General features: G+C 54.0%; 1 protein-coding gene across 4 annotated transcripts; it reads right to left on the minus strand.

Annotated features, from left to right (window-relative positions):
• Positions 1 to 1,797: 1,797 nt before the first annotated feature.
• Positions 1,798 to 10,674, minus strand: LOC105468728 (uncoupling protein 2). Of its 4 annotated transcripts, none has more exons than XM_011719046.3 (9): positions 10,110 to 10,266; positions 8,843 to 8,999; positions 5,966 to 6,015; positions 5,331 to 5,554; positions 4,960 to 5,170; positions 3,923 to 4,114; positions 3,742 to 3,843; positions 2,611 to 2,791; positions 1,798 to 2,236 (listed from the first exon to the last, which is right to left on the minus strand). In XM_011719046.3, exons 4-9 carry the CDS (start codon positions 5,454 to 5,456, stop codon positions 2,122 to 2,124), a joined length of 927 nt encoding a protein of 308 aa, XP_011717348.1. In that variant the 5' UTR covers positions 5,457 to 5,554; positions 5,966 to 6,015; positions 8,843 to 8,999; positions 10,110 to 10,266; the 3' UTR covers positions 1,798 to 2,121. The 4 variants fall into 4 exon arrangements, with proteins under 4 accessions (XP_011717348.1, XP_011717347.1, XP_070931375.1 ...); XM_011719045.3 differs by having other exon boundaries at positions 5,962 to 6,015; XM_071075274.1 differs by lacking the exons at positions 5,966 to 6,015; positions 10,110 to 10,266 and adding an exon at positions 10,556 to 10,674.
• Between the last annotated feature and the right edge of the window lie 801 nt (positions 10,675 to 11,475).

Here is an 11,475-nt window from a genome sequence, read left to right on the forward strand (position 1 = left end):
TGCCCACCTGGCCTGTTTAGCTTTGACACACACCTACTAAACTGCCTCTCCTTCCTCTCGTCCAGAGCAGAGCTAACAGCCTGCCTCAAAGGATTAGTGTGAGAAGGTACATAAAGCACTGGCCAGGTCCTCCGTACATGCCACCCCCTGCAGCCTGCCTGGGCTGCCTGTCAACTCTTAACCTGGTCTGCCGCCTTATGGCACTCAACCCTGTCCCTCCCGAGGACTATGGGGCCTCAGATCAATTTGTCAAAAACTAAGAAGGAAGCTGAAGAATCCTGGACCCTCGTTCCTTCTCCAAGAACCAGTCTAACGCCCTGGCCCTCAACCCAAGCACTGAAGGGTCTAGCCTCCAGCTCTGACCACTGGGCTAATGAGGGGAAGGAGCAGTGGCGTCAGCTGCTTGAGGCTGAGGGAAGAGGGAGGGTGGTTGTGTTCTCAGGGCCTGGCTCCACAGCTGCCAAACAAGCTTCCCCAAGGACCCCAGCATTGGTCTTGGGGAGTCCAGAAGGGGAAGGAGGACTGGGTCCCGGTCCCAGTTCAGTAGCGGACTTTCTGGGTGTTCTTGCCTGCATCGCCTGTGTCAGGCCTCAGCTTCTTCAGACACCTACGAACTGGGTCTGAGTGACATATTACTAAGGGCCCAGCCCTACAGAAGATGCCTTGGGATTCTGGGACCTCACAGTCTCCACTCCTTGAAATTGTAGTAGCCCTGCCCACCTGCCTCTGAGGGCAGGTGATAAGAACAGGGACAGAGAAGCGGAGACCCCTGTGTAGCCAAAGCCCTGGTTTCCTATGGACTCCTTGGATCCCTAGCTGGGGCGGGGGCAGGTGGAGAGGGGCTGTGGTGAGACTCCAAATGGAAAGTATCCTGGCCAGGTGCGGTGGCTCACGCCTGTAATCCCAGCACTTTGGGAGGCTGAGGTAGGTGGATTGCTTGAGGTCAGGAGTTCGAGACCAGCCTGGCCAACATGGCAAAACCCCGTCTCTACTAAAAACACAAAAATTAGCCAAGTGTGATAGTGTATGCCTGTAATCCCAGCTACTTGGGAGGCTGAGGCAGGAGAATTGCCTGAACCTGGGAGAGGTTGCAGTGAGCCGAGATTGCACTACTGCACTCCAGCCTGGGTGGCAGCAAGTGAGACTCTGTCTCAAAACAACAAAAAACACAAATGGAAAGTATCCTCAGGCAGAAACCGGATATTTACCCTGCAGCCTCCACCCACCCTCTGTGGAGTCAGGGCCTGCTCCACCCAGTTCAGTAACACTTCCTCTGTGGGTATGGCTGTGGAGGGTGGAAGGAGGCTGACTTGTTCTCACAAGGTCTGGGACTTTGGGAGAGGTGGGTCTTCCTTCCGTTTGTAAAATGGAATAAAATAAAGTTGACAGCATCTAAGAGTCTCATGTTCCTCTGGAACTGCAGGAGATGCAGGGCAGACAGGAGCACTCTTGTTGTGCAGATAAACAGGCCTGTGGCTGGGGTGGGGGGTTGGGATGGCAGGCACTAGGGTACCAGATTCTGAGTAAGAGCTCAAGTGGCCTGGCAAAAGAAGGGGAGGCGAGAGCAAGGCCACTGCTGTCTCTCAGGTGGCTCCTGCTCTCCCCATGTTAGTGCAGGGCCTAGGTCTGAAAAGAAATGGACTGGATGACCTCCACAGGCTGCAGGTTGGATGCTGGAGGTGGAAGGTGGATCACACCCATTTTCAAAGTCAGGTGGTTCCTCCCCTGCCCACCAGGTACCAAAAAGGCCATTGGACCAAGACCTCTGGTAACAGCTACAAGAGAAGGAGGAGACACCAAGGTTGAGCTTGCTTTATGGGTGACAAGTGGGCTAGGGTGGGCTGCGGGGGGCAGGACGAAGATTCTGGCTGAATGTTCCAAGGGATGGGAGGCTTGGGATCCTGGCTGGTACCAGGCCTCCCACACTGTCAAATGTCAGCTCCACCAGCACTGAGAGACAATGAGGAGATGACAATGTGGAGAGAGGGAAGGTGGTGGGTAAAGGCATGGAAGAGAGAGGCGGGGAAAGAGGGAAGGAGGGAAGGGAAAGAAGGAAGAAAAGGAAAGCATGGCCCGGCTAGAGCCAAAGCCAGAGGTGATCAGGTCAGCAGCAGGAGAGGCTCAGAAGGGAGCCTCTCGGGAAGTGCAGGCAGCCATGAGGGCCCGTTTCAGCTGCTCATAGGTGACGAACATCACCACGTTCCAGGAACCCAAGCGGAGAAAGGAGGGCATGAACCTAGGGGAGAAAAAACACAGGTCATGGGGGTACCTCCACCTCCCACTTTCCTCACTGGGCCTGGTATTCAATCCAACCCAGTGGCTCTGTCCCAGAGGAGATTGGGAGGACTCAGTGAACTGAGCTCACAGCTGCCTGGTATGAATTCCCTTTGAGTCTCCGTTTAACAAATACAAAATTGTGATGGTAGCAATTCTGGGAGGAAGGAATTAAAGGGATAAGTGAAAGCTGGCGAAATGCCAGGAGTGGGATCAGAAATAGCCTGGGCTATCAACCCACTGGGCTGATACTCACTTCCGGGTGCTCCTCTCCCACCCATGATAGACATGCATAGCCAAGAGGCCTGAACTGGGTGGGGAGGATCAGAGGCTCACCCTTTGTAGAAGGCTCGGGGTCCCTCCTTCTGGAGCATGGTGAGGGCACAGTGGCCAGCGCTGCTGTACTGGCCCAGGGCAGAGTTCATGTATCTCGTCTTGACCACGTCTACAGGGGAGGCGATGACAGTGGTGCAGAAGCCTGCCCCAAAGGCGGAAGTGAAGTGGCAAGGGAGGTCATCTGCCAAGGAGGAGCAGGCAAGACAGTCAAGATTCTTCACTCATCATTCCAGAAGGAAGGAGAATACTTAAGTAGCTAAGAGTTTTCACGATTTTAAAGAGACAGAGAGGGTGGGCACAATGGCTCATGCCTGTAATCCAGGACTTTTGGAGGCTGAGGTGGGTGGATCACTTGAGCCCAGCAGTTCAAGACCAGACTGGGCAACATGGCAAATCCCTGTCTCTACAAAATACAAAAATTAGCCAGACATAGTGGTGCGTGCCTATAGTCCCAGCTACTCAGGAGGCTGAGGTGGGAGGATTGCTTGAGTCAGGGAGATCGAGGCTGCAAGGAGCCATTAATCACCCCACTGCACTCCAGCCTGGGCAACACAGCAAGACCCTGTCTCAAAAAACAAATAAGAGGGTGGGGCGCGGTGGCTCACACCTGTAATCCCAGCACTTTGGGAGGCCAAGGCGGGTGGATCACTTGAGGCCAGGAGTTCGAGACCAGCCTGGCTAACATGGTGAAACTCTGTCTCTACTAAAAATACAAAAATTAGCCAGTGTGCTGGCGCACATCTGTAATCCCAGCTACTCAGGAGGCTGAGGCATAAGAATTGCTTGAACCCGGGAGAAGGTTGCAATGAGCCGAGATTACATGGTGAGACTCTGTCTCAACAAAACAAAAAACAAAACAAAAAACAAAAACAAGAGACAGGGACTCCAGCTGAGACCTGTTCTGAGGACCGGAAAGCGTCGTTGTGCCAATCTAGCCTCAGTTCCTCAATATGCAAAGCGGGAGCTTTATCCTAGTTGGCTTCAATATGGCGAGTAAGAGATATATCTTACTCTCCCTGCAAAGGGCAAATAGGATGAAAAGATGTAGGCTTCTGGTGTCAACTAGACCCCTGCACCTGCTCCCGGCACGGGGGAAGGGTGAGACCCAGCACCATCAACCTTGTGACTCACCTGTCATGAGGTTGGCTTTCAGAAGGGCATCCTTGATGAGGTCATAGGTCACCAGCTCAGCACAGTTGACAATGGCATTACGAGCAACATTGGGAGAGGTCCCTGTAGGAAGAGGGAGATCCTGGGTGAGACCAGAGAATCAGGGAGGAGGAAAAGGGGAAAAGAAAACAACTGTACACACCTTTCCAGAGGCCCCCAAACCCTTCCTCTCGGGCAATGGTCTTGTAGGCATCGACGGTGCTTTGGTATCTCCGACCTCCAGCCCGGGCCTGAGCTTGGAACCGGACCTTTACCACATCCGTGGGCTGGGCCACAGCCACAGCCAGGGCACCTGTGGTGCTGCCTGCTAGGAGGCGGCTCCCAATGCTGGCATCTGTGGGCGAGTCAGGGGGTCAGTGGCCAGCGGGCTTGCACTGGTTTTTTACCTCATCTCTCCTCACCAAAACCACCCTGTCACTGTCATCTCCTGCTTTGGGGAATAGAATCCAGAAGCTTTTGGCCTTCTACAAGCTCTTGCTCTAAGCACCCCTCACATCAAACAAAATATCCCTATGAATGTCTACTCCTTGATAGGGACACAGCAAGGGGTAAGACCAAAATGAAACCTGGTGCTTTCTTTCATAAAACATTTTCATTTACCTGCTCAACAGCCCTGAGAAATCACAATCATTTCCATCTGACAAATGTAAAACCAAGGCTCAGAGAGAAGTGGCTTTCTGAGGACCGGGACTCCTAAGACTTGGGATCTCAGGTCAGCTTTACTTCTTCCTGCCATGTGATCTTGGGAAAGAAAACTTTTGTTTGGGGCTCTGTTTCTTCATATGTAAAATGGAGGGTTGGCAGAGCATAGTAAGGAGGTGAAAGGGAAGAACGCTGGCCTTGAAGGTGAGTGTCCTGGCTCTCTACTGTGTGCCCTTGGCCAAAGTCCCCCTCTACCCACTGCCTTCCCACCTCAGTCTCTTCTTCTATAACACTGGGATGATACTGCCTACTCCCAAGGTGGTGGTGAGGACTGTCATGGGATGATGCCCTGCTCAGAGCCTCGTGTAGCCCAGGTGCTCGGGAACTATGCGGAGGACCAGGCCCTTCCAGTTCTCTGTTCCTCTGATCTTCCTAGGGATCATGGGGCCTAAAAACACCTATATGGCTTAATGAACTAAGATCTATCATCACTGAGAAAAAAGGGCCAAGGGGCCTCCAGCCTAGCTCCATACTCACGCTCAGAGCCCTTGGTGTAGAACTGTTTGACAGAGTCATACAGGCCAATGCGGACAGAGGCAAAGCTCATTTGACGCTGCAGGCCGGCAACCAGTCCACTGTAGAGGCTTCGGGGGCCCTCGGTACGCACCATGGTCAGAATGGTGCCCAGCACACCGCGGTACTGGGCGCCGGCTGTAGCGCGCACTGGCCCCTGACTTTCTCCTTGGATCTGCAAGGCCAAAACGGGGTAGCTACAGGGATAGGCATGTTGCCCTTCCCACCTCCAGTCATCTTGATGCTCCAAATACCCACTGGCCCTTGAGGGGTCTGTGTCCTTGGGGAGGGAACAGAGTAGACACCATCAAGATCCCCAGGCTTCATCCCCTCACCTGTAACCGGACTTTAGCAGTATCCAGAGGAAAGGTGATGAGATCTGCGATGCAGGCAGCTGTGCCAGCCCCAAGAAACTTCACAGTGGCAGTAGGGGGGATATCTGTGGCCTTGAACCCAACCATGATGCTGATTTCCTGCTACCTCCCAGGAGACGGAGAAAAACCGGAGACGGGGCACCTTTAATCAGTAACAAGACGAGATAGAGGAACTCTGCCGGAATCTAAGCCAAGAGGAGAGAAGCCCCATTAGCCACGATGTCCCCAGGCCCTCCCTGCTCACCATCCCCAACCCCAGCTTCCCTAATAGCACCAAGCCCCTCAGCAAGACTCCAAGTGGCCTCATGAGGGAAAATAGATGTGAACTCGAGAGGCACTCAGTTAGGCACTGGTGAAGTAATTCCTGCTCAAGCAGTCAATACTTCATGAAGGGCTCCCTCCCTTTCAATACAGGGAGAGTCTGGATCAGAGCTCTCCTAGCGCTGCCTCATAAACAGCCACTGGACCAGCCCTCTGTCTGCTGGATGCAGAGGTTTCACTGATGATGCCCATGTTCCTGCTTCTGTGATTCATCTGGAGAGCTGACAGAAGCGGAGAGTTTCACCCAGACTAAGACCCGACAGGCACAGACCCACACGCTTATCTTCTGGATGTCTAGGCAGGAATGGTTTCCATGGGTCTGGAACTTAAGAAGAAAAGGAAGGTACAAGATGACGAATTCAGTCCCTTCCCAGACCGTCAGTCTAATTCTCTCCTCCAGCTCCCACATAGCTTAGGATCTCCAGAGTCACTGTTTTGTGACTTTGCTGGGCAGTAGTTCACTGAGATGCAGGAGATAATATCTACCCTAGAGGAGGCTTACTGTTGGGCACAGCGGGTGGGTGGGCAGATGATTCAAGCTGCGTTTGAGGCTTACAGGACATACTCTCAAAATGCAAAGGAGGGAACAACCAATGCCATCGGGAGAGAAGGAAGAGTGAGTGATCAGGAAAGACTTCCTGGGCCGGGTGCAGTGGCTCATGCCTGTAATTCCAACACTTTGGGAGGCCGAGGCAGGCAGATCACCTGAGGTCAGGAGTTTGAGACCAGCTTGGCCAACATGGCAAAACCCCATCTACACTAAAAATACAAAAATTAGCTGGGTGTGGTGGCACGCACCTGTATTCCCAGCTACTTAGGAGGCTGAGGCAGGAGAATCGCTTGAACCCAGGAGGTGGAGGCTGCAGTGAGCTGAGATTGTGCCACTGCACTCCAGCCTAGGCGACAGAGCAAGACTGTTTCAAAAAAAACCAAAAACCAAAAACAAACTAGCACTTTGGGAGGCCGAAGTGGGAGGGCTGCTTGAACCCAGGAGTTCAAGACCAGCCAGGGCAACATAGTGAGACCCTGTCTAAAAAATATAAATAAAAATAAATTAGCTGGACATGATGGTGCATGCTTATAGTCCCAGCTACTTGGGAGGATTACTTGAGCCCAGGAGGCTAAGGCTGCAGTGAGCTGTGATTGTGCCACTGTGTTCCAGTCTGGGTGAGAGAGTGAGACCTTGTCTCAAACAACAACAACAACAACAACAAAACTAAAGACTTCTTAGATAAGGTAACATTCAACTAGGTGATTTTGGGGGCTGAGAGTAAACTCTGGGGCATTAGACTCCTCCTGGCCTACCATGTGATGCAAAGAAAATTGCTCTCCTTTTTGTCTGGGCCAGTTTCCTTTCCTCCAACTTAGGGGGATCCACACTTACACAAGACAGGCAAGGATGGGGGTACAGGTCAGAGCTGTGAAGAGTGATAAGGAAAACCAAAAGCCCCATTTTGTTCTGAATTGGAACCACGCCCTCCTCCACTGCCCCAGGAGGAAGTGAGCCCAGCACCCTAGTTGGGGAGGGTGACCTGCTTCTTCCCCTGAGCTTATTTCTTTGACTTCATTGGAGCAGCTGCTTTGAGCCCCGCCTGACTGACTGCCTTTGTTGCTGGGGCTCAGATGAGAGCTGGCTGGTGAAGGGAGTCAGCTGTGAATACAGAGACCCATGGAAACAAAGAGCTCACCCAGCTTCCTCTTGGGCTTCTCACTCCAGGTGGCTGGGGCAACCGGGGAAATGAAGATACAATAGCAACTACACTGGGACCTACAGAACAAGGCCTGACCTTTTTCCTGTTTCCCTCCAGCTTGCCCACGAGGCTCAGTGAAGACTGCTGCTCAAATGACAGAGTGGGTTGATGAAGGTGCCCCTGGACTCCCCAGGTTCCCTGCTCTGACACCCCCTTCCCCCAGGAGGTGCTCCACAACTTTCCCCACCCCAATGCCCGGGGCACTGTATTAGCTCAATCCTCAGAGCAGCCCTGCAAGGTGGCTGCCCTTACTTCCATGTGAGATGAGTAAGAGCCACACTTACAGGCACCAAAGCTGGTAGTATTTGCTTTGCACTGCTGCCCAGCTCCTCAGTTCCTTCCTGCTGTTTTCTCAGCCCCAGGCACAGGCAGGGCCTTTCACAAGGAAAGTTCTCTCAGGCTGATTAAATAGTCCTGAGAAGGCTCAGGCAAATGGTATCCCTTCTCTGGGCATCAGAGACATCATGACATGAGTCTATCACATTCCTGACCTTGAGCTGGGTTGCAGGATGTTGTGAAGGCCAGAGAGTAAGACCCAGCTGCTGCCTAAAGACAAGTGCACAGAGGTTCAGCTGCCATTCTGAACGTTGCCTTGGGTTTGCCAAACCAGGTCCTTCAGAGGGTGGGTAAGGGGGCCCTACTGACAGCAATTAAAATGCAGGCCTAGAAATAGTTAATCCTGGCCGGGCGCGGTGGCTCAAGCCTGTAATCCCAGCACTTTGGGAGGCCGAGATGGGTGGATCACGAGGTCAGGAGATCGAGACCATCCTGGCTAACACGGTGAAACCCCGTCTCTACTAAGAAATACAAAAAAATAGCCGGGCGAGGTGGCGGGCGCCTGTAGTCCCAGCTACTCGGGAGGCTGAGGCCGGAGAATGGCGTGAACCCGGGAGGCGGAGCTTGCAGTGAGCTGAGATCCGGCCACTGCACTCCAGCCTGGGCTACAGAGCGAGACTCCGTCTCAAAAAAAAAAAAAAAAAAGAAATAGTTAATCCTATTTTACAGTGCCCAGCAAATAACCAGTTTCAGAGCTGCGCAAGGCTGATTACCAATCTCGGTTTCAGGGATAGTCAAAAGCTAGCATCAAAAATATGAAGTTAGAACAATAGGTTCCTGTCCTAGCTCTTCTACTGGCTCCCAGGATGACCTGGGGCCAGTCACTGTTCCATGTGGGCCTGTTCTCTCCTTTCTAAAATGGGGACCAAGAACCTCGGCTTGATTCGGCTGAAGGGCCAGAATGAGAGCAGGGAGGTGTGAGAGTGCTCTGTGAACTGGAAAGAGCCACTTCACTGTCATGGGGTGGGGATGGTAGTTATTTTTGTTAATGCCCCGCTGACTCCTGTCCCTAGACCACAGGGTTAGGAGACAGCAAGAGATCTCTTCCTTGGACTGGACTCTTACCTGGCTTTGTAAGGTCTCACGGTGAGGCCTCCAAGATCAAGCTTCTCTAAAGGTGTCCCGTTCTTCAAAGCTGCCAGTGGCTGTCATGGCCTGATCCCCTTGGTTTTCCATAGAAAATGGGTGGGAGACGAAACACCTAATGGTCATACTATGTGTCCTGTGGGTGAGCAAAGGCGGAGAATTTAGAAAGGGCCACCTGCCCCAAGACACACAAGCCCACCCAGTCCATGCCTTGGAGGGGGATGGAGAACAGGGCCCATTTCACCCAGGGACTGATTAAGTGCACACACTGGAAAGGGGAAAAGCAGGGTAGAAAATGAACCTAGGTACACTCCCCACCCCCACCCCACCTGCTTAATATCACAAATTGGCTCTTGTCCAGGCTTCTGCTTTTGTAACACCCAGTACTCTAGATAAGCACCCCCTAGCACAGTCATCAGACTTTGGTGAGTGAGAGAGTTATGAGGGGGTCACGATGGGACAGAGAATCTCCGGGAATTGGCTAGGGCCCAGGCCGGGCTGTGAGGAGGTTGGATGGGCTGGGAGCCTGCCCTGCAGGGGCCAGACTGAGCAGCTCAAAGCCCACTAGAAAAAGCCCCTAAGCCCTGGGAAAGGCAGTGCAGGAACACTGCCTGGAGCCGCCTGGTGAGAGGGAGGTCATCGTGGTCATCGCTGACGGTCCCCATCCAAGGCAGGGCTGGGCGTCGTGGTGGAAAGGAGGGATTGAAAAGGTGGAGGATCAAACCACAGCCAACCGAACGGAAGAGGGAAAGAACAAAAAGGAGTAAGAAAAAGAGTAAGAGAAGAGAAATAAAGAACCAAGGACAGAAAGGATTTGTACAGGCCGAGCGCGGTGGCTCATGCCTAAAATTCTAAGACTTTGTGAGGCCGAGGGGGGGCGGATCGCTTGAACTCAGGAGTTCGAGACCAGCCTGGGCAACAAAGCGAAACCCCGTCTCTACAAAACACAAAAATTAGCCGGACGGGCGCCTGTAATCCCAGCTACTCGGTAGGCGGATCGCTTGAACCTGGGAGGTGGAGGCTGCAGTGAGCCGAGATCGCGCCACTGCACTCCAGCCTGGGAGACAGAGCGACAGCCTGTCTCAAACAAACAAACAAACAAACAAACAAACAAAAACAAAAAATAAAACCGAAAGAAAGAAAAGAGTACAAACTTGGGTGGGAGAGAAGGGAAATGGAAGAGCGGGCAGCGCACGCAGAACAGGTGTAGGGGGTGCAGAGGGTGCAGGGCTGGGGCCAGGCTCACCGAGCCTCAGGGAGAACACGAGACTGCGTGCGGCTGTATCTGCTGGAGGAGGGCGCGTCGGGCGAGCAGGACCAACGCGGACGGTCGATCTCAAGGCTTGAACAGCAGGGCTTTGCAGTGTGGCTCCGCGCGGGCGGCGGCGCGGCACAAGTCTCGGGGGCGGGGCCCGGGGCGGGGCCTGCGGGGCGGGGCGTGCCAGCTCTTACTTGGGTGAGGAGACTCTGGAGCCGCCGCCTTTCCGCGGGGACCGTCCCGCCTAAGGTTCTCTCCGTGACTTTCTCCACTCCCATTTCTGTGCGTCCCATCACCGTGTTTACTCTTTCGTTCCCCTAGATGGTCACTCCCTTGCCACTCCCCGCCTCTGCTTCACACTCTCTCGGGCCGCCAACCTCTTTGTGAGGATGGCAAGACTGACGGCCAGAAAGCAGTCTTGTCCAGTCACACACCTCTTGCCTCCCAGCCAGGACGGTTTCTAACAGCGTTCAGCGGGGTCGGGTCTAAGTGTACTTTCTTTTTTATGGGCCCAGCCCCCAACGCTGGGCAAACTACCCACCCTCCTGCCAGCGAGAGCGCGGCTGGCTTCTGCAGGGCGGGGCGGGGTCTCGCGACTGGCCTCGCTGTCGATTGGTTACAGCCGCCGCGTTGTCGAGGGAAGGAACCAATCAGAGCTGCAGCAACAGGTGGTCCGACAACCGGCAACTGCGGTTGGGCTCGGCTGGGGTTCGCGCCTTCTCCGGCGGTGGAGCGGCCTGGCCTTTAGGGACCAGGGACACTAAAGGCCCCGGCGGGGCGGGAGCACCCAGCGTGACCTCACGCTCCTATACACACGCGAGCAAATGGGCTGGCCCCCCGCATGTGACAAGGCAGAGCCGGGCCCAGGCCCGCTGCTTGTCCAGCCCTGGGATGAGAAAAGGAGTCTCATCCCAGGACCGGGCCTGGTTCACCTTTAATTGGCTGACTCGTCCTGTGGGGGTAACCGGCGCGTGAACAGCCAACAATTGGGCCCGGTGGCCAGGACAAACACGTGCATTTAGGGAGTAGAAGAAGGCCGGTATTAACCTCCATTTTACGGTGAGGGAACGGAGTCCCAAAGACGTTCAGTCATCTGCCTGATAGTCACCACACAGTGGCGAGCCCTGACTTAGACCCTGGTCAGGTCGGCGCCATATGTGTTTTCACCAGCAGAAGGGACTGCCAGGGAACAGCTGAGGGGACCAGAGCTGGGAAGGGCCTGGATTATTACAGCGGAAAGAAAAACACGCCGAGCGCATGGTCCTGGCAGAAGCAGCGTGGAAACAGAAGTCAAGGCAGATTATTTCTGTCATGAGGAGATCTTGCCATGTAGGAAAAAAGAAAGAAAGAGAGA

This window comes from Macaca nemestrina, chromosome 12 (genome assembly GCF_043159975.1).
Source record: "Macaca nemestrina isolate mMacNem1 chromosome 12, mMacNem.hap1, whole genome shotgun sequence".
NCBI classification, from domain to species: domain Eukaryota; kingdom Metazoa; phylum Chordata; class Mammalia; order Primates; family Cercopithecidae; genus Macaca; species Macaca nemestrina.

Excerpts from the sequence above, each read along its gene's own strand:
- LOC105468728 (XM_071075274.1), bottom strand. The coding sequence starts at position 5,456 with ATGGTTGGGTTCAAGGCCACAGATATCCCCCCTACTGCCACTGTGAAG. Across the intron at positions 4,115-4,959 it reads CTACACCAAGGGCTCTGAGC|ATGCCAGCATTGGGAGCCGC; the intron begins GTGAGTATGGAG and ends ACTCGCCCACAG. Across the intron at positions 3,844-3,922 it reads GTTTGGGGGCCTCTGGAAAG|GGACCTCTCCCAATGTTGCT; the intron begins GTGTGTACAGTT and ends CTCTTCCTACAG.